At 41.8% G+C, this 26,203-nt stretch overlaps 4 protein-coding genes across 5 annotated transcripts; 2 read left to right on the forward strand and 2 right to left on the reverse strand.

Moving 5' to 3' along the window:
* Positions 1 to 232: 232 nt before the first annotated feature.
* ccdc61 (coiled-coil domain containing 61) lies at positions 233 to 11,628 on the reverse strand. 2 transcript variants are annotated; one of them, XM_079648775.1, is made up of 13 exons: positions 10,327 to 11,628; positions 8,810 to 8,967; positions 8,636 to 8,718; positions 3,659 to 3,819; positions 3,389 to 3,541; positions 3,102 to 3,309; positions 2,932 to 3,014; positions 2,587 to 2,801; positions 2,405 to 2,483; positions 2,124 to 2,321; positions 2,005 to 2,038; positions 1,319 to 1,385; positions 233 to 1,235 (listed from the first exon to the last, which is right to left on the reverse strand). In XM_079648775.1, exons 2-13 carry the CDS (start codon positions 8,955 to 8,957, stop codon positions 1,153 to 1,155), a joined length of 1,512 nt encoding a protein of 503 aa, XP_079504901.1. In that variant the 5' UTR covers positions 8,958 to 8,967; positions 10,327 to 11,628; the 3' UTR covers positions 233 to 1,152. The 2 variants fall into 2 exon arrangements, with proteins under 2 accessions (XP_079504901.1, XP_079504900.1); XM_079648774.1 differs by having other exon boundaries at positions 2,914 to 3,014.
* Positions 9,769 to 15,085, forward strand: itpkca (inositol-trisphosphate 3-kinase Ca). The gene is made up of 7 exons (XM_079648785.1): positions 9,769 to 9,844; positions 11,637 to 11,736; positions 11,833 to 12,046; positions 12,518 to 12,722; positions 12,921 to 13,022; positions 13,107 to 13,178; positions 13,289 to 15,085. Exons 1-7 carry the CDS (start codon positions 9,833 to 9,835, stop codon positions 13,493 to 13,495), a joined length of 912 nt encoding a protein of 303 aa, XP_079504911.1. The 5' UTR covers positions 9,769 to 9,832; the 3' UTR covers positions 13,496 to 15,085.
* A 361-nt stretch (positions 15,086 to 15,446) lies between these two features.
* Positions 15,447 to 19,961, forward strand: kcnk12l (potassium channel, subfamily K, member 12 like). Its single transcript, XM_079648776.1, has 2 exons — positions 15,447 to 17,108; positions 17,206 to 19,961. The coding sequence occupies exons 1-2, from the start codon at positions 16,721 to 16,723 to the stop codon at positions 18,207 to 18,209; spliced, it is 1,392 nt and encodes a 463-aa protein (XP_079504902.1). The 5' UTR covers positions 15,447 to 16,720; the 3' UTR covers positions 18,210 to 19,961.
* On the reverse strand, positions 19,220 to 24,588 carry ppm1nb (protein phosphatase, Mg2+/Mn2+ dependent, 1Nb (putative)). Its single transcript, XM_079648777.1, has 6 exons — positions 23,845 to 24,588; positions 23,091 to 23,662; positions 21,355 to 21,472; positions 20,779 to 20,893; positions 20,515 to 20,569; positions 19,220 to 20,411 (listed from the first exon to the last, which is right to left on the reverse strand). The coding sequence occupies exons 1-6, from the start codon at positions 24,248 to 24,250 to the stop codon at positions 20,400 to 20,402; spliced, it is 1,278 nt and encodes a 425-aa protein (XP_079504903.1). The 5' UTR covers positions 24,251 to 24,588; the 3' UTR covers positions 19,220 to 20,399.
* Between the last annotated feature and the right edge of the window lie 1,615 nt (positions 24,589 to 26,203).

Genomic DNA, 26,203 nt, shown 5'->3' on the forward strand with positions numbered 1-26,203 from the left:
TGTGCTACTATCACTTCCTTCATGACATTAAGCAACAACAGTGTGATCCTCCTGGTAGAACGGGAGCAGCTGTTCAGCTACTGAGAGGACGGCTCCATGCCTGCATGTTTATTTGTTAATTAATGAAAGCTGCAGTGGTGAAAACCCTTCAAGGTTTCCTTCGGGCTCCACTTCACCTGTGCTAAAACTAACCAGTGCATATACAAATGGAAGCAAAAAAAACCAAACAGGATGTTTCTTATAAATTATATTTTTAGAAGGTATAAAAGACATTAGGCTGGGGAAAAATAGAGTAACAGTCTTTGAAAAACGTACAACAGTTGATACAAAATTTGGCAATTTCACGATCGTAGAAAAGGAGTCTGTTCTCACACTTGGCAGATAAGTATTGTTCCTTACACCAATGTTACCAAAGATTCATGTTTTCTGGAAAATTGGGTCTACTTTCAGTCACACAGAATAGAAAATGTAACATTTTAATGCACTACGTGGATAAACTAAAAGGTTGGATCGCTGGTAATGTTGAGTTCAAGGTCTAGCAGGAAATAGAACTAATTTAACAACATACGGATATAAAATGCAGAATTAGGCTGCAATGACATTTAACCACAAAATCACCGCAGTGGGCAGACATAGCAGTCCATCGCAGGTTCAACACTATGGTTAACACATTTGCACTTATTCACATTTTATTTAAAATAGCTGCTTGGTTCAAATGTGTTTTAGAAATGATGACACACACATTTAGAGAAAACAACGTGTTGTGCTCTCCATCGACCAAAAAAGCCAACAAAACATCGACAGTGAGTAGGGACGAAAATAAATTACTTAAGGACTGCCAAACATTTACATCCATATAACTAGTGTTGGTCAGGTGTTGAGAAAGAAAGGATAACGATACACTCAGAGACATCTTTAAGTTAATTTATAAAAACGTGGTATATTAAAAAAAATAAGAGATCAGTCAACAGAGTAGTCTTTCACAGTGATGACTGCAGCTGTCCTGAAGTCCTGGATCTGAGCTTCTGGGTTTTAGTCTCTTACATGAGCAGTGGTCTCAAACCATTCTTCAGTCTTTTCACGGTAGTAAAAATAAATAAAGATGGCCTGAGCTCCACATTGTGCAGTTTTCAGATATACCATGCTGCGTTGTTAGTGTCCTGTGTCCAGGTCCCTCATGTACTCCTGCAGGGCCAGCAGCCGGGCATCGATGTCCGACAGCTCAGCTCCTGTATCTATGGGGTGGGAAACAGAAGTGGTATTAACCTTTTTTTATAGGGTTATTGCAGAAACATTTTAAAAGACGTGGACTAATTACCTTTGTCTTTCATTCTGTGGGTTGGAGTACTGCATAATTGCTTCCTGGTCGAAATACCTCCTCTAGACTAGAAACCGATAAACCGCACATTAAAAAGGAGGCGCCATCATTCTGTATTCTTTGTCCGAAAAACCCAAAACTTATCAATGTATTCTAGGTGGTGGACTTAACTAACAATCATCGCCTGTTTAAGCTTTAAATATGTAGCTTTTTCCTGTGTGTAAAATATCCTTTGTTGATAAAACAAGGATTAAAACACACATCTTGCACTGTGTTACATGTTCCTATATTATGATGAACATAGATAGACTCAAAATAGAGTGCCTATTTTGAGTCTATCCAATTTATACCAGCCGGCAGGATTAAATACGCACTGGTGTCAAACGTGTTAAAATGTACAGATGACAATTATCCCATACAAAAAGATGCATCTCACTGTTATTTAAAAAAAAATGTGTTTTAAGGAAATTAATAAAGTAAAGTAACTATTTATTTGCAACTACTTAAAAAAAATCTTCAGGAAGTACATAGGGTTGGAGATATGACACCTTGGAGTCAGACAGTATTTAGAGTTGTTGATTTGGTCTTTTTTGGGGATTTGTTACTGTACACACCATAGTTTACATACAAATGATAGCGCAGCAATAACAGTTAACTAGAGGTACATTTATAACCAGGCCACTCACCACACTGGGTCCGTTGTAGGTCTGTTTTCTTCCTCTGCAAACATAGAAAAACAGACATTTAAATACCCAGTTAAAACAACAGATCATTTACAGAAGCTATCCAGATTTAATGCCTTCACCTGAACAGATTTTTGGACATTTCTTCCATATCCACTAAGGAGCTTTCAGAGGAGTTCCTGCTCCCTCTCCGCTCTATGGATAAGCTCCTGCCTCTGCTGCCGGCCCGGGCCATGTGAGGATAGGCGTCCCTGGAGCGTGAACGCCCCCTCTCTGGGACGCTGGGTGAGATGAGAATGTCCCTCCGTACCTTCCTCTGTCTGAAACAAAACACGGGGTTACAATAGCTTTTCTGAGCAAATGTAAGGGTGTCAAATATGCAAAACAAATGTTTGACACCAACTTTTTGAGGTCAGCGTCTTTCTGTCTGCGCTGTCTGTCCTGAATGTAAGCAGTTGGGTCAAAGCGTTGAACCTGGGACCCTGTAAGAGAAAAAGGAAGAACAAATCAGGACAAAGATCAGAAATTTGATTTAACCTTTTTTAAATATAAAAAGCACAGCAACTTCCTGAGCACAGCCAGCACCTGTGGGAGAAGCCGACGGCCTGCGTATGGAAGCACGCGGTCCCGAAGAGTCCGCTCTCCTTCCCCTCTCCTCCGACCTTTGCCCTCTGTCCTCCATCCGCTCTCTGGACCCCGAGCGAGCCCTCATTGTCCCGTACCCCGACCTCCTCTCGCGGGACAGAGAGCGATAGGCTTCCCCATCCCCTCGAGAGCTGATGTGACCAGGAGTCACTCTCCTGCAGACACACAAAGAGGGTGTGTGCTACGTTAGCAGGTCATTTATATTCACGTATACTCTACATTGTAAGTGAATGAATAGAAGAGAGAGGGAAAGTAAAGATATAGTACACGCTTAGAATGTCTAACCCTCTCCGTAGTAACGCCAGTTCACTGCTGAGACTCTTGACCCGAACACGGAGAGCGCACTCTGATGCTCTCAGACCCTCAAACTAGCCAAGACAGGGAATAAAAACATGTTAGTCACAAAAGGAAACAAAATAAATTATTTTTGACTATTTTAAGCAGAAGAGGTCCACCTGCTCCATGAGGAGTTGCTGGTCCTGGCATCTCTTGCTGGCTGAGCGCTGACCTTTGGCCCTCTCCTTCAGGAGCTGCTCCTCCAGATGCCTCACCACGTCTCGCCCCCTCCTGTCCTCTCGTCCCGCCACCGAACCACCTCCACCGATCTGCAGTCGCTCCAGCACATTACCCATGGCCTCCTTCTCTTCTTTCACCAGAGCCAGCCTTGGAAACAGTAGCAGACAGTTAAAAAGAAAAGTCCCACCTCCCTTTATATTTGACACCAAGATGGAAAGCCACCTACTCTGCTCGTAGCTGCTGGATTTCTTGTTGTGCAGCTTTGTTGATTCCATGAGAGGAGACAGTGTTGAGCTCAGCTTTCAGAGCTCTGACTTCCTTCTGCAGGGCGGCGGGGTCAGGCTTACCCACATAGGGCAGGGGTAACGGGTAGTGTATCCTACAAGCACAAACAAGTCAGTAAATCATGAGTTATATACACAACATATTGAAAAGTAAAAATGTGTAGGTCCCCAACTAAATAATGTTTAACATGTGATGTGTATGAGACACAAACCTGTCAAACTCCACAGTGTATATGAGGATGAGATATCTTTTGGCAGTGAGAGCAGAGGACTGTTGATTTCCGCGAGGACGACTAACCACTCCGGCTTTTCTGTTACGGAGCAGCTCCAGGTCGGCGTAGGTCAAGAGGTCAAGTGTAACAGAATCACTCATCTGCAGAAAAAACTCAAGTTAACCATGCAACTGAAATAAAACAGACCTTTTCCACCTGGACTAGTATTACCTGGGGACATCCAGTCATTTATATTAATGGCAGAGGTTGACCTGAATCGGCCAAATTGACCACAGCAAAAGGTCATGTGACAAGTACTGTGTAAGTAAATATCAGGGTTCCCACGCTTGCCTTGAAACTTTTTTCCATGCTACCTCCTGATTTTCCAGGTACCATATTAAGTGATGATCTATAGGCCCCTGAAGCTTTCCGCCCCCATCCGCTCCGCACCCCCCTCCCCTCCCCACACACACACACACACACACACACACACACACACCCACACACCCACCCCCCCACCCCCCCCCCCCCCCCCACCCCCCCCCCCCCCCCCCCCCCTAGGACACCTGACTACTTACTTGATTTAAAAGATGTGCCAGTCAAGGCGACATTGTAAATGCTTAGCTATTATGTCTTATTGATAATATCAACGCATGAAATAATGCAACAAGCTGTAGATGAACAACAATTTATTGAGCTGGAACTTTGAAACACATGAGCACTGGGATTGATATATGTTCTCTCTTCCACTCCTCTCCTATCTCATCCTGTCGTCTTCTCTCCACACCTCCCCTCTTGTGTCCGCTCCTGTCTTCTCTTCCTACTCTTCTCAACTCCTCTCCACTCTTCTCCCTTTTCCTCTGTCATCCTCTACTCTCTTATCCTCCTCTTCTTCTCCTCTTTCATCTTCGTCCCTCTTCTATTCCTCCTCCCTCTTTCCTTATGTGCCCTCCTGGCTCCTCCCCCTCTCCACTCCTCTTCCTCCTCCTCTCTACAGTCTGAAGATCTGAAACAGAATGTTATTTTGAGTTAAAATTGGTCATCTCCATAAGCTAAAATGGTGTTATATTTTTCTTTAGGAGGGTGACCAATAAATATTACAATCTTTCATACATCCATAAAGGCTATTGCGCATACCTCATTGCTTTAACTTATTGACAGACTCTTGCAGCTCTTTCAGGGCTTTGTCTAGAGCTGCCACCTCTTCCTTTTTATCAGCAACCCCTTTCCGATAGGCATTTGATTTTGACAGCAGTGTAAAATTGTGCTTGTTCTCTGCCATGACTGCCTTTTCATGTGCTTCTTCCTCCATTGTTTCAGCGCTAGTCATTACGCTTTGTTTTCACTTTCTGGATACCTGGGAGAGCTCCTTTCTTTTCTTCTCTTTAGTGGTTTGCTCTCTCAACTTCTTTTGGTCTTCCAGATACATCTCATATCTTGTCCTTACTCCTCTGCAGTGTTGCTTGAGGTCTTTTGGAAGAGCTCCATCTATGTGCTCAGTCATTGCATCTTGGACCAAGCGCATTGCTATTAGCGTCTTCTCCTGTAGGTTTTCAACAAGCATATCCTTGTTAACAGAGTACCCCCTTTCTACTGCAGCTTGTCCATGAGACAGCGTGAAGAGACATTGCATGATGTTCCACAGTTCTGCATACTCTTCTTTGCCACTGAGATATCTTCCGAAGAATTCATCAAGTCTGCAGCTGTAAACAAATTCTTGTAACTCTGCTTTGTGGTTTGTGTTGACATCGAGTGAGAATGCTTTATACTGAGAAAGGACTTTGTCACACTCTGTGGCAGGGCACCATCCAGCATTGAGGAGAACCTGAAGGAGTTTCTCAAACATTGCTGTTGTACTTTCGGTTTCTGTCACAATCATCACAGGGTCAAGGGACCTCATATGCCGCACAGCTGGATACATGAGAGGACTTCTCTCCATAATTTTCTTGCAGGTCATTGCGAGTAAGGAGACACATTCTTTTTTGAACTCCACGATTTTCACTGGATTTTCCTGGAGCTTCTCAGATGCCTTCTGCAAAGCCTGCTTGGTTGAAAATCCTATGTCCAGGTGTTTGAGTGGGACATGGATTTGCTTCTCTTGGGGGTCCAGTTTAGTGAGCTGGAGAGGTGTCTTGATCTTTGTCAGCTCTTCTCTCTTGATAAAGCATGACAGCAGGCCTCTCAGGGTGCTTTGGAGCTCCTTTGCCAAGAATGGCACCATTGGGGCATCTGTCTGAAATACCTTCAAAAAAGGCTTCAGCTGTCTTGCAACAAAAGCGAAAAACTCAAGTTTAGCCAGGAAAAGAGGGTCTTCGGTTGCCTTCTTGACTGTCAAGTAGGACGCAGATGTTGGCACTTTACTCTTCGGAAGTTTCTTGTGACTGTGGATGTACGCCATCACAGCTGGCCACACTTCGATTGCCCGCTCAGCAACTTGCAAGTCTTCAACCCATCGAGTGGCACAGAACTTCAGAGGAAATCTTGCCGTTTTAGTCAGCTCACTGAAATCCTCTCACCTTTATGGTGAGTAATGGAACACCTGCCAAAGCGCTCTCAGCGCATCTCCGATTTTCCAACCTGTTCCCCTCTCTCCGGTCTGGAAACTTCCATGCACAACATGCAGACCACAGCTTCCCAGGTTGATGAGCTTTGGTGCATCTGGGTCCTCTTTGCTCTTGTCCTCTTGGAATATTCTTAAGAACTTCCAATTCACTGTAGGGCCGTCCATCAATATTTGCAGGGGCTTCTTGGGGTCCAGAGGTGACAGGGATCTGTTGCTACTCTCCAAGAGCTTCTCTGCCTGAGTGTGTCCTAGGAACTCTGAAGTGAAGTAACGCACAGCTCCTTTCCCTTCGCGTTCACTCCAGTAGCGCAGAATGATATCCATCTGTTCTGTTTGTGTCACTTTGTTAAGGCATTCGTCAAAAGACACTACATGACACTTTGCTTTTCTTACGTCTTTGATCAGCTGCTCTTTAAAATGAGGATACAAGCCAAAACATATAAGGTAAGCCGATTTTGTTGCGCCACAAGTAAATTGTTTGGCAATTTTGCTGTCTGGGAACATCTGAGCAAAAGTGTTTGAAATGTCAGAGTTGGAGTTGAACGTGATGTGTGACCTGACCATCTTCATGACCCAGCGAATCTCTGCTTCAAATACAGCTTGGCTTGAAAAAAATATTTTCCCCTGAGCTCCAGAGCCTTTTTTTTCCGTAGGCTGTTCACTGCTGGTACTGGGCACCTGACTTTCACTTTCGATATCCTGGCTTGTTGGGCCGCTTCTTCCCTCTCCTGTTTTTGTAGTCAAGAAATCTGTCATTCTTCTTTCATTATTTAGCTGTCCAGCTAACTTGGTGTGGGTTTGTCCTTTTGAATGGCTCTTGAGGGAAGCGACCCCCATATTGCTGATGTCAAATGACTTGCGGCTAAACTTGCAATAAGCCTTGTGGACATCTCCTGGTACCCCTCCAATCCAGTCCTTGTATTGAGAGTCATCTTTCCAATGTGACTTGAATCTGCCGCGTGTCATTGTCACTCACTCCTGTAATGCATCACACATTTGAGATTATGAGTCTTACGTAGAAGGGGTAGTATGCCTACTCTTACTCTGTAAAAGCTTTTGTAAATCAAACTAATGAACCTAAAAAGGGAAAACATAAGGCTGGTTCCCCTGTCGTTCCTAAGTACATCAACCCCACTAGTAAGCTTAGCTTAACAGTATAGATGTATAGAATCAGTCTAGGCATGATCAATGATTTTTCAAAAATGTCTCACCCCAAATGTTCCTATTTAGTAGTATCATTTTTTTTAAAGAAAAAAACGAAAAATCACAAAATAGCTAAAAGTAGATATAAGAATGAATGTTACAAAATGTATCAAGACTAGACTATTCATGTCAACTAGTATAGAAGTAATGTCACAGCCTAATGTGAAAATGTATTGGTAGTTAGCTAGCAATGCAAGCTAGACAACACTAGCTAGTTTGTTAGCAAACTGAATGTTGGCTAGCAAGATTGCACTCCATGTGCTTGCTAACCATCATTAACAAATTCAAATTCAAATTCAAAACAAACTCAAACTCAAGTTGCTAGCTAGTTAACAAGATTGCACTGCTTACTAACTAACGTTGATAAACCCAAGTTTACCACAGTTAAAACACAGCTACTTACATTTGAGGATAAACTTGCATAAGAAGTTTCACTGTCGATGTCAAGGCTCCCGTGTTGGCTGGGAAATGCATGTATTTGACCCTTCTATTGAGATCGCGAGTAACGTTATTATTCCTGAAATCCACCAATCCGAAACTATACTTTTAAAGTCCATATCACCAAGTTGCCTGCATCAAATTCCAACATCCAATATACCATATAGGATGCCAAGAGCATGCTCTACAACATGGGATCATCCATTTCTATCTACAGTAAAAGCTGTTCACATGTAAAGGGTTTTTATAAACTCATCTTAATTCTGTGCTCAATAGTTTCATTTTATTTATCAATACCTGGAAAATGAAAAAATTAATTCCATGTTTTCCAGGTACCGTGGGAACCCTGAATATCATATAAACATAAATAAGCTTATTTAATATAATATTTATAATATCATACAGCTCATTTCCTATATAAGCGGTACATTCCACCACACAAGGTTCCCTGGTAGTTTTGTGGAAAAAGGACTTCAACAATGCTTTCTAAATGTACCAAAATGTGCAATTGTTTCTCTTATTTTCCTCCAGGCCTTTTTCTTTTGGCCTCTGTTCCTCAACATTAATGAAAGGCAGAGAGGGAATGAGACAGCTAGAGAGAACTGTACATTTTGCGCTCAAGCGGAAACATTGAACTCCAATGAATGAGTCTCGTCTCAGCTCACACAGCCTCGAGCAGATCCGAGTCTGTCCACATCTTTCTATTGACTGCATGCGTTTGTGCCACCGCTGCTTCGTTGTACCATTCTATATTAGGGCCCCTTCCAACATACCTTTCTAACAGCTGATTCCAACATGCTGCAGAAGATAGGGAATTGCTTAAAGTTGCCAGTTTTGCGGGTGAGGTCTTCAATGTCTGAAAAAAATGTATTAAAATAGTGTGAGTGAGAATATTTGTGCCTGGTATGACATGATATCTATTATAGATGTATTATGCTACTACTTACATGCTGGATCAAAGTCCCCTCTCCACTGATCTGCCGTCATAGCGTCAGATATTTCAACTATCAGCAAACCCTTGTCCACCTCTATCTTCACAGAAAACTCCACTCCTCGAAATAGAATATCCTCCACCACCTCAGAGCCCTCCTCCATCGCTCTGAGTCTGGGTGGGAGAAATAAATTGATCTTAAGAATCAGGAAGTACAGGAATCAATTAACTACAGCTTGGTTATAATGTTAGTTGGACTTTTTACAAGATTCTATATGGTTAGGCATTGTCATGTCATAGAGCTACATACTGTACATCTGAGGTCAGGGACATATATTAAGCCTCATTATAACCCTGATTTGACCAAGAAAACAAATGTTCAACATCTTGCTAAGTCTGCAAAAAACATGGACTTAATGTTAACTGATGGCGCAAAGGCTGGTAGGTGTTGAGGATTAAAATCATATCAAACGTCTTGGCACATTTGGACAAATCGGAACCTGATTACATGATATTTAGGACGTTTTAAAGGGAATCTGAATCGGTGCAACTGTTCATTCTTTTCAAATCAATCCTAACATGTAACATAAAGAGTTTTTTGATATGCAAGTGGGGTCATGGCCTGGGATAAGAGCCTAGAAGCCACATTATGAGTTTATCAGGTTGTCCAGGTATTATGTGCATGTCCTGTTTTCCACTCATGGGATTGTTTCAGCAAATACATGAGTACATTAAACACAGGGTTGACCCCACTATAGAAAATACAGGTCTGCTGGCTTGGACTTAGCTGTATTTATAAATAGTTGTGTTAAACGAAACTATATAATTATTCTGTATTTGTCTTCCTATTTCACTAGGTGTGTACAGTATGGCTGCCCTCTCACATGCATGCCATCACAACCATAGATCACAACACACCGCACGGGGCGGTAGTGAGCCAAACAGCCCATTTAAAAAAAGGTGTCATCATTTTTATTAGAGAAAAGTTCTGGTTGGTTGGTCATATCCTACGTTGAGGACTCAGCAAATGACTTGAGACATGTTTTACGAGGTAGGTTGCTAATTGTGTCTCTTTATTATTGCGGTACAATGGTGTTAGATTTCGCGCTTGACTTCACTTTCTCCCGTGCGAGTGAAAGCGACATGAATGTGTGTTCATCTTTCACTGACATGCACACAAACACACGCTCGGGTAACTGCGTGTTTGGCATAGTTACTTCACAACATTACCATTCAGTTTGAGGGTCGGCTATAACAACTGTTCGTGGTGGGCTTTTACACTGTATTTAAATAACGTGACGTTATCTTCTACTCATTTTCTGGGGCAACGTTAACTGAACGTTGGCTAAGGTTAGCTAGCTTTGAGATCATTGTCAGTTAACTTGACTCGCAGATAGCTAACCGAGCTATCTGTGTGTGAACCACATGAATAATGTTATCAGTGTGTGCACGATCAGTGTGTGATTGATCAGTGTGTGATTGATCAGTGTTTGAATGAATGCAACACATGTATACAACAAACGTTAACGTTACCTTTGGTCGCAGAAACGATCCGTAATGAGGGAAGTTGTCAACACATAGCTAAACGTTGTAAAACAAAGCGGCCAGCGTTGGTGGTGAAAGAGCCAGGCGCTTGATGGGAGGTGACAGCACAGTCAGCACTACTGTGTGGAAGCACTGGCGCGGCACCGTGGAGACGGGAGCGGTTCAACAACCGGGAACCGTTAAATTCTTCTTCTTCAGTTTGCTCCGCCGTCTCTTCCTCTGCTGCTTCACATAGGCTCGCGCGTTCCGGAGGACCGCTGCTCTCCAGCGGCGGTGAACACTCACTGCCTCCAGAGGAAGAGGATGGAAAATAGTATCAGACACAGGAGCAGTATGACTATCTAAAATGATATGCATTACAAAATGTGACTTATATATGAAAGCAGTACGAAATACAGAAGTATTTTATCTGATTTATTCCTTGATATGATATTATATAATGTTAATCAATGATTGTGGTGGAGCATTATGGGACATAATTCACCGTTGTATTGTGTTTTGCACAACGGACCTGTTAGAGAGTGTACTGTGTTGTTGTATTCATTCTAGCTTGACAGTAGCAGGTAGCAGATGTTCCTACTTTTCTGTAACGAATGGAAAATAAAGTGTGGAGTTCCATACTGAACACACCGCTTCCGACTCCCATTCATCGGCACTACATGATAATAATAAAGCCTTACCAATGAGGATGCATTCAATCCAAAACAGTGCTGATGTACAGTATACATTTCTAATTGAAAATCATCAGATTCATTTATTTTATTATTATTTTTTAAAAGGGACAGTGTTAGTTTGTAATCTGTAGTGCCTGGACAGTAAGTCATCCTATAAACAAATGTAATGAACAGATAGAAGCTTGTACCACTAATTTGTTTTATCTGAATTATAATAATATAAACATTATCAATTTTTCCCTATACACATCAATTGAAATAATTGTGTCATCACATTTTAAACATCACTAAAAATCTTGAAACAGACATCCAGTTGCTGATATCTGCGTGATACGTCTTGTGCTGTTCGGTTTTGTGTTTAATAGCAGCTTTCAGTAGAAAACAAGTTCTTCCTGTAAATGTTTGATGAACCTGTTGCACAAATTCGGAGACGACCCCTTCCTTTCTTCACTTAGTCTTGGTAAAGGGCTGTTACCACGGAGACCTTGTTCACCCATAAGGCAAAAAGGCGAGTGACTGAGTCTGAAGTCTGCTGCAGCGGCAGGGGAGTGTGACCTGGCGTGTGTGTGTGTGTGTGTGTGTTGGCTACAGAAATACTGACTGTTTTTTAGTCTTTACATGCAGAACTCCAAATGGAAGAATCATAAAAGTTGTGGGACTACATCTCTCCTCCCTATGACCCCAAAGAAACCCCAGCAGTGGCTGCAAGTGGTCGGACATGCAGGTTTGTCTCACTTTTCTTTTGCTTCTCAAAGGGTCTTATTTTGGTCTAAAAGAAATATATCCGTGGCTTGTTTTCTTTCCTCGCTTGTCTCCACAGGGAGCTTTCATGTCGGGGATTACGGCACCCTGCTGAAGAGGTTCTGTGAGGGGGAGCAACAGTGCTACCTCAGGCTGATGGAGGACACTTTAAAGCCCTTTGTTCCAGCCTACCACGGGGTAGTGCAGCGGGACGAGCAGGATTACAACATGATGGATAACTTGCTGACCAATTTCAACACACCTGCCGTCATGGACTGCAAGATGGGCAGCCGGTGAGCTTTAACTGATCATATCTTGTCACCGAGAGAAGTGAATGGGTTTTATCTTAGACACATTTGAATGGGGAGACTTAATTCAGCAGTAAAATACCTTATATCCTCCATATCAATATATTGGAAGCTGAAAGACTACATTATAAAACACACATACATGTATTAGACTGAACATATGTTCTGTATGAGGTCTTATTTAAAGCAACATTTACTTTATTTTAGAATCTGTGTACATTTTCTCTTTTTAATATTAATAATGGTACTTTATTAACCTATTCCTTTTGATCATGTATGGTTTTTTTCAAATCACATTCAGTCTATGCCAGTTGTGAAATATGCTATATAAATAAACTAGACTTGACCTGAATTATGTGAAAGCATAATGTTCCTGTTTTGTTTTCACAATTTTAATAGCTTTAAATGCAGTTAATTAGCTCCAGTCTAATTACAGTGAGGCACTTTCCTTCACAGCACGTACCTGGAGAGGGAGCTGCTGTTGGCCAAAGAGCGGCCGCAGCCCCGCAACGACATGTATGAGAAGATGGTGGCAGTGGACCCAGAGGCCCCTACGGTGCAGGAGCGAACCCAGCAGGCAGTGCTGAAAACCAGGTACATGCAGTGGAGGGAGACGCTGAGCTCCACCACGTCTCTGGGTTTCCGTATCGAAGGATTCCGGGTAAGCTCCAAAGTTCATCAAAGGCAGTTCTGTGAGGTTATTGACTCATCTTGATGTATAGCAAATAAAATATGTTAAACTAAATATTTTAGGAATGCAGCAATAAATGTCGGAATTCATAGTTTAACGGTACACTGTGTTGGATTCAGGTTTTTAGCTTTGCATTATAATGCTGTGACCTGTTTGTTTCCTGTGCAGAAGTCAAATGAAGAATGTCACACAAACTTCAAAAGGACCAAAAGCAGAGATCAAGTGATGGCAGCTTTCAACAACTTTGTTGAGTCAAATACACACATTGTGGTGAGTGTGACCTTCACTGAATTTCATTTACTTGATCGTGTGTTCTATTTCCTCTCTTTTTAAACCTTGTTTCTTTCCCTTCAGTGGGGCTATCTGAGACGATTGAAAGAACTGCGGCAGGTTTTGGAAGAATCCGTCTTCTTCAGAACACATGAGGTTAGACATTTAGACCTTCTTTTTAATTACTGGTGTAACAGGCTTTGTCTGATAATAAATCACACCTGTCCAGAAGAGGATCTTTTTCCCTAACAGCTTTATCCCCGCAGGTCGTGGGCAGCTCCTTATTGTTCCTTCATGACTGGAAAGGCAGAACAGGAGTCTGGATGATTGACTTTGGAAAGACAGCGGCATTACCGGCACACCTTTCCTTGGACCACCGCACTCCCTGGGTGGAGGGCAATAGAGAAGATGGCTACCTGTGGGGTCTAGACAACCTCATTGATATACTGTCCAACATGCTGCCACTGACCTGAATACCCCTTTTAAAATGTGGACATTTACTCTTAATCTTTCCTATAAGACTCACAATGGAAGTGAGTGACTGCCGATGGACTTCTTGACTCTGAAATGGCTTGTCAGAATTATGGAATTAACTATATTGGAAAACGCAATTTGAGGGGATTTATTGCGATACCAACACATTTTGCAAAATGTGCTCACAAATAAATTATTTCCTGAAAATTAGGCCCACGCCATTGGTCAAAAGGTCATTGGTGATCCATGGAATCTCAACCTGAGCCTCTTAAAGTTTGACCACTGATTGAATAGACATAAACTAGCCTGCATTGATCTGCCACTAACAATGATCTTAGACAACAAGAGTCAAACATAATCTAACTGTCCAGCCTCAGCGCAGCTAACCCAAATGTCCCGAGGTAGCCTGCTCATTATTTCATGAAAAACATGGCACAAGCAATTATAGGCCAAAGAAATGGCTGCTCCTTCTGCCTGGAGATTTAAATGTCAAACTTTGTCAAGAAAATGGTGCTAAAACGTTCAAAGTGGGCATTAATTCCTGGTTTTCATTCATTCATTTGTTTGCATATTATCATCATTTGTTTTAAACACTAGATTGATAAATTAAACACTGTGCTTTGCAGCTTTAATGGATATCAAATCAAGGTATGTGGCAGTTTATGTTAATAGTCCAGACCAATGATAATTAGGGTGTTTCTTGTGGTCTAACAATATCAGACCTTTGCACATCGGAAAGATGGGGCTATTAATTCGATTTTTAACATTGCATTTTATATTATTTACAGTATTTACTATTCAAGAAATGTACCTATTTCATGGTCCCCTTAAGATAATTCCTATGGCTTTTTTGACTTCCACACACAATAACGTTGAAATTTCAGTGAAACGTACTAGATTGTCATGACGTAGCGACATCAACAACACATAATTGTAGTTTGCCCAATACTCAATATTTAGAAAACTGACACCTCCGCTTTAGTGTTTACTGCAATTTAATACAAGCTAGCATGGTAATCTGGTAAAAATGTTAGCATTATGACATTAGCATTAAGCTCAAAGCACATTGTTCCTACCTACAGCCTCAAAGAGCCGATAGGATGGAAAGAAGCACTAGTAGATTAACATTACATTTTTGATCAGCTAACTGAGTAATATCACACTATTTATACTTTAATCTTTTAGAGACAAGTGACTTGTTGATGCTATCATAACCTTTTAGCGACTTGTTGTCAGTAGTTGGTTGTCATTGCCAGACAGAGTTTTTAAATGGTATAAAACTCCCCTTGTGTCCTTCCTGCAGCGCACACCTTGACGGTTTGAACTTGCACCTTTCTCTCTTCAGTGTAGGGGTGACAAATGCAAACCTGCTGTTGTTATCTTCTTTACAAGTATAAAGTTTGATGTTTGTACTGTTTTGTATAATCTAACATCAATATCAAGCAGATGGTGCATTTCTTCATACATGACAGTTGATCTGTCAAAACAAAACAATACTGTTTGATTAATTGCAGATTGATGTGAAATTAACCTTTGGCTAAAAATATTAATCAAAACTGTATTAAAATAAACAAATGAAGTCAAACCTATTTATATTATTGTTACTAACATGTTGGTTTGGAGTACTTGAAAGGGACTGGAAAAACTTAAATTAAATGTATTATGTGTCACATCAAATTACACATAATTGTACTTGGTTAGTTGAAAGCAATAATATTATGTTGAACCTAATACTTGTTATTGAAACTTATATTACATATATTCAGTGTAGAGTACAATGTCATATTCAAATTCTGTATATAGTGAAAGGTTCCAAGCTTTTTGTTTATTATTGCCAAATCAATTTTTAGCACTACGTTGATGGATTCATTTATTTGTACTGACATAATAACTCACAAAAATACCCTTTTACAGGCATATATTTCAGCACTATAAACAGAACATGACTCAACCTGCAGTTCAACACCTGATGCAGTGCTGAGTGGAGAGATGAAGGCAGATGTGTTTCTGTCTCCACACCTGTGCTCCTCTGTCGTTCAGCCATCAGACGGCAGGCGGAGGGAACCCCTGCCCTCGGCCGCGCCACCAGACGAGATTAAAGGGATGAGCAGACAGAGAAACTGAAAGTCATGCCCAACAAATCCTCCCACACAGTCTGCAGCAACAACAAAAAGCCCCCTTGCACAAAGGCACCTCAGTGGTGGTGAAGACAGAGAGGCCAGCTCTGCTCTTATAATTCAGTCAGTTGAAAATGTGGTGAGTTTCTGGTCACATGACAGTTGTCTTATGCTTATGCCACTGCTGAATATTAGGGTAGAATTCAAATTCAAATCAGGTCCTACAAGTGATTATAGGATCAGTGATTATAGGACCAAATATATAAAGCAAACCTTGGGTCACTTGTTGCGCTGAAGTTGAATTGGGTGTGATGAAGGCTAGAAAAAGGTAAGTAGTTGCTTCAAAATGAAGAGACGAGGAGCCCAATCAGGCTGTGCTCAAAGACAGAGGGGTGGGCAGTGGTGATGTCAGTGTGTGACAGATGAAACATCAGACAGCCTCTTGCTTTGCACAAACAGCTCAAGAGACTTCCTCTTGCTGGTCATTGTGCAGCAGATCACAGCGGAGCGGCAACGCACACTGCTGTCTACAAGAACAGGTACCATCTTTATTTATTTTTTACTTTTAAACTTCAAATTGATCTGTGAGTGGATATATATAAACTGTTACTGATTTAGCCTGAATTAAGTTAATTAACTATGGCATGTATGTTTCTTGTGAGATTTGTGTGGTTGAAAATATTACGTATTAATAACGGTAATAATATTGTAATACTGTAATATTTACATTGTATTGGATGCTAGTCAGCTTTTTCTAATTGAAAAATAAAGTATAAACAGTTTTGCAAAAGATTAAAGAAAGGGAAAAAATAATTACATTGTAGTTACTACGAGTCAGATTTGTTTTGCAATTGTTTAATTATAGGGGGGAAATGAAGGTAATCAAATATTTGCATTGTATACTTCAATAAAATATGTATTTTTTGTTTTCTTACAGGCTATTTTCCCCAGATGCTTTTTATTCTTCTTTTCATAAATGATTAAAGTATTTCTTGACCTCCAAGAAATGACTCTAAACAGCAATTTTACAGCCAAATGTAATGCTGCGTATGTAAACAAAAAGTGCTTTATTTAGGCAGTGCATGTATGTTGTGTTCCGGGTGATGCATGCAACACAGTGCAGGTTGGTGTCTCTCTGCTGCTGCTGAGCTCATGGCTCACAGGAGAGCCGGTGGCTGCTGCTGCCCCCGGGCGCCCATGAATGAAGACAATGCTCGTTTCTGCCTGCTGGCCGGCCTCATCCTGCTCTACTTGCTGTGCGGTGCTGCCATCTTCTCAGCCCTGGAGCACCCCTTTGAGCTCCGTGCCCGCCGCCTCTGGAAACAGCAGCTGGAAAACTTCACGCAGCGATACAGGGTCAACCTGGGTGCACTGCACACTCTGCTGCGGCAGTACGAGGAGGCGAACGGAGCTGGGATCAGAGTGGACACCCTGAGGCCTCGCTGGGACTTCTCTGGAGCTTTCTACTTTGTGGGTACGGTCGTCTCCACTATTGGTAAGCCTTGAAGCTTTTCTAAGAGTATCTTCATGAGATACGAACTCCACAATGGTTGACTTTGACCTTTTAACCTTTTGTTTTGGCTCTTCTCCAGGCTTTGGCATGACCACACCGGTGACGATAGCTGGGAAAATATTCCTAATCTTCTACGGTCTTATCGGCTGTGCTGCCACCATCCTCTTCTTCAACCTATTCCTGGAGAGGATCATCACGATGTTAGCTTACATCATGCGCTGGTGCCATGAGCGCCGGCTGAGGTGTGCCGGGGTGGAGTCGAGCAGGGAGGAGTCTTCTGGTGAGGAGGACAGCCTGGAAGGATGGAAACCTTCGGTTTACTATGTGATGCTGATCCTGGGCGTGGCATCGGTTGTGATTGCGTGCAGCGCCTCCACCCTGTACAGCTCTATGGAGAACTGGAGCTATGTGGACTCCCTCTACTTCTGCTTTGTGGCCTTCAGCACCATCGGCTTCGGGGACCTGGTGAGCAGTCAGAGGCAGCAGTATGAGTCGCAGGAGGCCTACCGGCTCGGGAATTGTCTGTTCATCTTGATGGGGGTGTGTTGCATCTACTCACTTTTTAATGTCATTTCTATTATCATCAAGCAAACTCTTACTTGGATCGTGGGGAAGCTTGTGTGCTCGGGCCGGCATCGGCTCTGCTCCTGCTCCAAATCTGGCTGCCGGTGGCTCTGCTGCCCCTGCCTCCAGAAAAAAAATCGCAACCGCCTGCATCCGCCTGCACACCTCAGAAGAAAACGCTTAAAACCCAACACTGTGCAGCCCATGGCTTCCCACTGCCCTGCAGGAAGACACTGCTACAGGGACGGCTCGGTGGAGACGGTGTGTGACAGTGAGACGGACCCAGGCACAGTGGCTGATGGGGCGTATGTTGGCCGTCGTCTGTCAGGAGAGATGATCTCTGTCAATGAGTTAATGGTGTCCAATAAGGTGTCACTGGCTCTGCTACAGAAGCAGCTGAGTGAGACTGCTCACCAGGGCCCGCGGCAGAGCTACGGCCATCAAAATGGATTCTCCGGAGGTGTGGGCGCCCTGGCCATTATGAATAATCGCCTACAGGAAACCAGTGTGGATAGGTAGCCCCAACGCGCGGGCATTATGTGCATTGCCTTCTATTGGAGCCCTAATTAGACATGTTTTATTACCAAGTTATTTAGAGAAACTCAATAATTTGTCCCATGACAAATCCAAATCCTGAATATAAAATAACACCCTCTAATTAGAGTCTGTTCAGCACCTCTCTGAGTAATTTCAATGGGAGTCTATGCCTGTAAAAACAGACCTCCAGCATTGATTCTGGACGTCAAATAATTGATTACATTTTGTTCTATGTAGAGAAAGACTGAAAAGAAGACAAACAAGATTTCAAGAATTCAGCATCACTGTGAAGAGGGGTCTGATGTCCTGAAGTGATTGGCTCATTCAAAAGCAATCAGACGAAAGAAGCTACCAAGGAGCACTTAAAGGGGCCTGCTGATTTAAGAGTGCTGCACATGTCCCCTGCCCACCTCAATAAACATGGCTAAACGTAGTGCGGTAGTCAGTATTAGCTAACATACAGGCATAAACACGATATCTACTCAACTACCTGCATAGATAAAACATTTAAGTTGTGATTTGTATTTAAACAGCGCTCCTTATAGGCACTACATGAGCTCATGAGCACCAAGACATTTTAATTTGTTCATTGCTCAGAAGCTGTCCATTTTATTTCGTCAACGCATCATCATCTAATCATGAAAGACAGCAGATATCCAGGGTTTTCCAAAAGGCACATCTAATCAAACGTGGCCTGTAGAGGACGTCCTTATGCCAACAAGTGTTGCACGGATAGTCAACAGAAGGGAGAACAAGATTCAGGATCTCCTCCACTAGCTGAAGGAGATCCTCTACTATGCAAGAAAACACATTTTAATCCATTCTGTGTCTTTATGTATCTAAAGGTTTATATCAGTGTGAGCAGAAAAGTTCCCTCCTTAGAGACAAAATCATCCATCTTCCTCTAGTGGTCACGTTTGATGAATTGTCCGCACTGTTTAAAACATAAGAAAACTAGTTCTTTAGCCAGTTATTGTGGGCAAAAACAAGTCTTCAATTAAATATGCTTTATTTAGCATCCAAACAGTCATGACTCTTAAATTGTAATGTCTATTCACAGCATATAATACATATAATTAATATCACAATGCAGTATATGATGCAGATACAATGAACAACTCTTAAACTGAACTGTTTTGATGCTGTTTGTTTTGTCAACTATATAAAAGATGTATAAGGCGGCACATGACATATCATCAAACCTATGGAAAAACACATTTCACATATACTTTATCGAATAAAATGTTCAGAAATATGATTAATATATAGAAACAATTGCAAGGAAATTGGTCTTGTAGAACGTGTTCATGTAACATTGATTTTGATTGACTTTAGGGTGTTTGGCTAACTTTTTTTATATTTTGTCTAGATTTTTGAAACGGCAACCTACTGTATAAACTTTTTAATTATTTTAACAAAAAACTCTTCTTCCAAACATCACTTCAGCCAAGTGGTTCTTATTCTACATGTTTAAAGTAAGTTATAGTTTAGTTTATGTGTGAAATTAATTTTTTCTTGACTAAGTGTGTATGCATTGACATTTTCTTGGTAGAATTAAACATTGAAAATATATGTTTTTCAACTATGAAGGATAAAGATAAATGTGTCCCTTCAGCTGTCCAGTCACTACCACTGTTAGCATTTCCTATTGAAACAAATGGATGCATGTTAGCTTTAGGCTAGCTTTTGGCTGGCGCTAACACAGTTGTCCTTCCTGAAGAGGAAAGACTGAAATTCTTTAAAAATATTTCATTATATCTATTCTTAAAACATCATCTTCAAAATATAACTCTACAAACACATACTCCTTATTCCATCTAAAGGAAATGTACAATTTCGCAGCTGGTTGTTATTCAGTTGTACATTGATTTAAAACCGTCTGTATCTTCTGTTCACCGAAAATGAGGCAGAGGTTTGTTGCTGGATCAGTGTCTCTGAGTAAGTTTTACAAAATGTCCTTCTGTATAAATATAAAATGTATCAGGCTTTATTAGATCTATTCTTGCATTGTATTTGTTATGAAACGATGCTGCTTGCTATGATGTAAACAAACATCTCTGTCTGTTCATCATCTCCCTTTTTGTCCAATTTCCCGCATGAAGAAAAACAGTTTTAACATTAATTACAGTCTCTCCATGGATCCATGGCGATGAGCCGGGCATCTCAGGAGCCTCACATCATGCCCTGGAAAGACAGGTAGTGGAGAAAATAATGGTGAATACACTGTGCATGAAGGGAAATAACATGTAGATGACTTGAAAGGGACAAATGTGTAGTTTGTACTCACATTGGGCTTGTAATGCTCTCTTTGTTGATAGTAAGCTGAAATAATGCAGTTCCTTCTGCAAAACATAGAAGTAATAGAGTGTAATTTCACAATAGAGGGTACACAAAAACACACACACACACACGCACACACACACACACACACACACACACACACACACACACACACACACACACACACACACACACACACACACACACACACACACACACACACACACACACACACACACACACACACACACGATCATTTTGTGTCTCTTACTTGCTCTGTATGCCTCCACCTGGTGGTAATCCAGGGATGACTGTGGATGCGAGGAGTGTGAGGACAGACAGCAGGTCAGGTTCTTCCCCTCTGGCGCACAGCTCAGAGTAAATCTCTGTTTTGGATATTTAAACAAAAAAATGAAAGATAATTTGTACATGGCTTAAAAAAACAGCCTTGGATGTATATTCTTTAATATTGGTTAACAGCTGTTGACCATAAAAGGAACAAAACTGCCTTCCAATAATTGAATCAACATATTGGAGCTTGCTGAACAATGTGCGAACATAAAATGTGTCAAACACAATAATATTTACATTTTTGTGAAATACTAAGTAATAAGCAAACAGCTTCCAACTGCAGATTACAACCTACATTGTTTTGTTACATTTGTTTTGATTGTTTTTGCATTAGCATCAATTAAGATACGTATTGAAAGAAAGTGTTTCATCTCAGGTGGTAACCAAATATCCCATAAAGAAAAAAAGTGTCAGACCTTCCATATCAAAAAATGAAAAAAAGTGCCTAATGTGACAGTGGATTAGCGTCCCCGGTGTGTCATTTCTACCCACACACCTGCGACTTTGGACTCTAGCAGGTCCTCCAGCTCGGCCTCCTGGTGCAGAGCCTCTGCTGACAGCTGGGGGGCTCCAGGAAAGCACAGCAGGATGATGCTGATGTTGTCCAAGCTGCCCTGTGGAGCAAAGTGGAGTCAACAGAGGTGAGTAATAATGGCTGACCGTACAAAATGTCAACATATGAAACATTATATCACATCATGGGTGAATAGTTTTTGAGGTAGACCATTTCAACTCAAAGTCACCTAACAGATGCGGTGGAGCAGGAACATTTGAATGGAGTGTGGAAGGAGCTGTGATATTTTAAGGTCATTGTGCACATCCAAGCTGAAGCTCGGTTACATAACAGATTGGCACGATGGGCATGACGGACAAAAATGCACATCAGCATGTGCACATGCGCATGTTTTTCTCTGACAGTTAAATGATGTCGTTCATTTCAGAAAAACATATGCATCAATCCAATTAAGGGCACAACTGAACACAATAAACGTTTTCTTCTGAAAAGCGTCATTTCTCTTGACAAGCTTATATGGTATGCTACAGATTAATTACTCTATAGTGAAAATGATCCTTCACTAAACACCATCGGTTCTAGCAGCAATAATTCTGGATGTAATGATTAAATTATTTTCCTTCATTGAACTGAAATTATTCTTTACTAAAAATACCTTTGATGAGCAATTATCTCGCTTCTAACCTGTTCTGATATCCCTGCGGTCTATTTTAATGTGGTTTCACAGAGCATCCACAGCCTTTATGAGACTAAAACAAAGCTTTTTTTTATAATGATCCAGTTTACTTTTAGACCTTCCATATGGGTATGAACGTGTTCAAAAACATTTGATTACATAACTATTATGTGCTTGATGTCACTCCTAAACCCATAGAGAAAATGCATTTTAGTGTCTTTCAGCTAATTGTTTTGTTTTCAACATGGAAATGTACTGTTTTGTTTCATAGTCACTGCTCTCATAAGTGTAATTTTGAGCTGCTTCTAGCTCAAAACCGAACTGCAGACGGTTAAGTTAACGATTAGTCAGTGAAGAAAGTGATAAATTAGCAACAGAGCTACGTGTTTCTCTTGTAGTTGATGGAGACTTAAAGAGAGCTCAATTAAATGAATATTGGAAGACTTATATTCTTTTGCTGGCTGGAAACATATCTCCAAATGTATAATCAAGTGCATTTTGCCTTTTGTATGAATAGACCAACTATTCTTAATATACAAAAAACAGGGTATCTAGCATACACCCCTGGGGAACTCCACACTAAAACAGTTAGTTCTAATTACACACACAAGTTCCCTCATGTTGTACTGGTTTAATCAAAGCTGTTGGGAAGAAAAGGTTAGATATAAGGAAAGGTGTTTTCCCACCTTGGACTGAGGGAAATATATTTAGATTGATTGGGAGTGGTTAGTTAGGCATATGTACTATTATTCGTATAGAAACTCTCCATGAGCTATTTTCATAAAGCTCCGTTTTTTTTCTCAATGACTGGAATGACAGCTTTCAGCTCAAGCTAAAACTCAGTACAGTCACAGTTCAAGGGATTATGTTATTATATAAAATCCACTGCCCATTACGAATTATGCAACATAGCTTCACCCTGGAATTGTGTTTTGTGTTTAGGTCAGTTAAAAGGATTTGCTAGTGAAACTACTGGACATGTAGAAATGCAATAAAGGGACTATGATTACATGCACACTGGTTTTAAGCAGCAGGTCCTGACCTTATATAGACAGAGGTCAATGACTTGAGTGCAGACGTCCCTTAGGTCAGTGCAGACACTCAGCCGGTTGTGGATGAAGGCGCACAGCTCCTCGTTGCTGATGATATCCCACACCCCGTCGCAGGCGAGCACCAGGAACTCATCGGCTGGCGAGCGCTCCACCACGCACACCTCCGGCTCTGGTGACACCATCTGCTCCGTGGGCATCCTGTTCTCTGCTCCCTTGTAGCTGAAGTCCCCCAGAGCTCGAGACACTGCCAGGGAGCCGTTGATCCTTTGGATGGACACAGTGCCGCCTGCGCTCTCAATGCGCTCTTTCTCCAGAGGGCAGTAAGGTTTGTGGTCCTCAGTGGAGAAGCATACCTGGCCAGACCGACACAGCATGGCCCTGGAGTCGCCACAGTTAGCAAAGTAGATGTAATACGGTGAGATTAGAGCGGCCACCACAGTGGTGCCACCCCTCTCCCAGCCTTCTCGACGGGCCACAGAGTGCAGATGCTTGTCTGTGTGCAGGAAGCCGTCAATGATGGCTCCTTTCACCCTTTCAGGGTCGTCCTCTGGTCCTATCCCACCTGTGTGCACAAACAAATACAGTGTTGGAATACTTAGTGTTTTCTGTGTTCCGTAAAAACACATTATTGCATTGAATAAGAAAGTAATATGGAGAGTTTCATGAGAGAGGATAACTGTAACAAGAGACTATTCTACAGGAAAAAAGATATGATTCCCACATGTTCAGTTTCAGCTCTTTCACCTGTGGCGAGGATCTGACCCAGAAGGTGCTGGGAGCAGTAATGTGCCACCGTGCTGCCTGCATGACCATCAAACACAGCGAAGAAGCTCCAGTCTGCCAGCTCTCCACCCAGCTGTGGCACACAGTTGTGGAAGTCCTCCATGCTGGCCCTCCAGCCCTGCATGCTCCCCAGGGCGTAGGTGAGACCCCAGCGGGCACAGCCCTCCTCGGTCAGCTTGTCCATGACCGGCCGGTCCAGGTAGGGGCTGGGGATGACCTCCTCCCTCTCCCCCTCCCCTGGATGTTCTCCCTCTGCTGCTCCTCCACGGCCCCCTTTGAAGAAAGAGCTGACCCTCTTCTCCGTCTCTTTCACCAGATGCCTCATAAAAGCAGGCATTTCCACGTTACCCTTCCTGGATGTCCTCATGGCTCTGCTGCACGGCTGCTGTTAGACGAATCTCTTTTTATCCCGGCCTCGGTGTTTGTGGCTGGGCCTGATGCTGGGCCTGTCTGCGTAGCCCCGGCTGCTCCAGGGCTCAGAGCATGGCTGCCTGATAGATGTTCTCAGTGCTGGCTTCTACTCACCCCCCTCTCCCTGCTCATCTCCTTCCTCTCCTCTCTGGAGACCTTACTAATCGGCGCTCTCTCCTCCACTCATCCTCCCTCTCTTTCTTGTTTTGGTTTCTCCTTCTTGCTGCTGTGATTTCACCTCCTTTCTTTCTTTCTTTCTCATAGCTCTTCCCTCCTTCACTGTCGCTCCCCTTGTTATTTTCCCTACGTCTGCCAGGATTGGCTGGCTATTTTTGTTCTCCAATCCCTGCTTAGCTTGTATCTCTGCTGTACCGTTGGAGCTCAGCCTCTCTCTCTCCGTCCTCCAATCTGCTGCTCTGCCTCTTACACATGTTGGGTAATGGTAATCTCTACCTTTGATCGGTTGGGATTATGAGCTGCCACTGCTGTGGATTACAGGACGGTCGGCTATTTAGCACACAGTGTTTACTCACCGGGGGAAAGGGTTATTTTCATTATGCACACACATAATCCCTGATATTTCACTTAAAACATGGCATGTACACTTCCTGTCAGCGCTGCATTACATTTTTAATTATGAGTAAAATTGCTTTCAGCGTTTTTTATCTAAAATGTCGGTAATGTAATACATTATTTTTAGTGTAGACACCTAAGACATTTTGTGTGCCAAACTTGAAATATGTTTGTATTGTTTCATTTTGTATTCTTATTTTGTGGATAACTTGATGCAGATATTTTTTCTTCCTATGGAATTTCAATTTAGTGTCACCATTAAACAAAATGTGCTATAGGCTGATGTGTAAAATAGTTTTAATTTTATTTCGAAATAAAATGGCAGAGAATACAATATTATTAGCCACAAATGTGTATTTATACAGAGAATAATTCAATAGAGATAAAGGAGGACAGATTGCTGCATGTTTCATTTATTTTGAAGAAGCAGAAAATTAGATTTTGTATGATTGTGCATCACAACATAACCAACAGCTGTTTTGTTTGGCACCAGTTCCCAAATAACAGCTTAAATCTATTGAGTCATGCAGGATGACTTCGCTGCTCTCTGTAATTCTCCACGTACAGATTCATGGACTGACACTCTGCAGTCGTGCCGGAAATGTTTCAGACATTAAATCAGAGTCACTTGTCATGGTGGTTTTAAAGCAGCAATAGAAACAAACCTCTGAGTTGTTGTGTGCCAAGGAGATATCAGTACAGATTACAGTCTCACACCTGCAAAATGTGTTATTTTGAAGGGCTCAAATGGGCAGAGTAACATCTTTATTCACAGCTGTAACATCTGCAGTTTGGCAGCTGTGCATGAGTTTGAGCAGGCACATGATACTGAAGCCAAATGAATAATCTGGAGGAACTTCACAAACAAATGGGAGGGACTCTCTGTAACAGTGCTAAAAAATATCCTTCCTTATAATCTGTGACATACAGTATTTATCGTGCTTTTACCATAATCTGAATATATTTATTTTTTATTATATTTTGAAAACTCACAGAACATTTATATATACATTTTATTACATTGTTTCTTTTTGGAAATTGTTGCTTATATTATTTATTCGCATAATATTTATATATTTTTCACTAATTTGTCGAGCTTTGTTGTCTGGCTGTTTTTGCCTATTTTGTTGTAAGTGCACTTCTCTACTGTGTGCACATAAACATTTTTTAACGGTTTTTAACGAGTGCTGTAGGAGATAGCAGCCTACTGAAGCTGTGTTCACTGACGTGGCTGCATGTGGAGGCCTCTGAGTGCAGGTCGGCCACCAGATGGCTGAGGAACCATGACAGTCTCTGAGAGCTGAGGATACATGTACATGCTGATGTCTCAGGTTCC

Source organism: Notothenia rossii (genome assembly GCF_949606895.1).
Source record: "Notothenia rossii genome assembly, chromosome: 9".
Taxonomy (NCBI): Eukaryota; Metazoa; Chordata; class Actinopteri; order Perciformes; family Nototheniidae; genus Notothenia; species Notothenia rossii.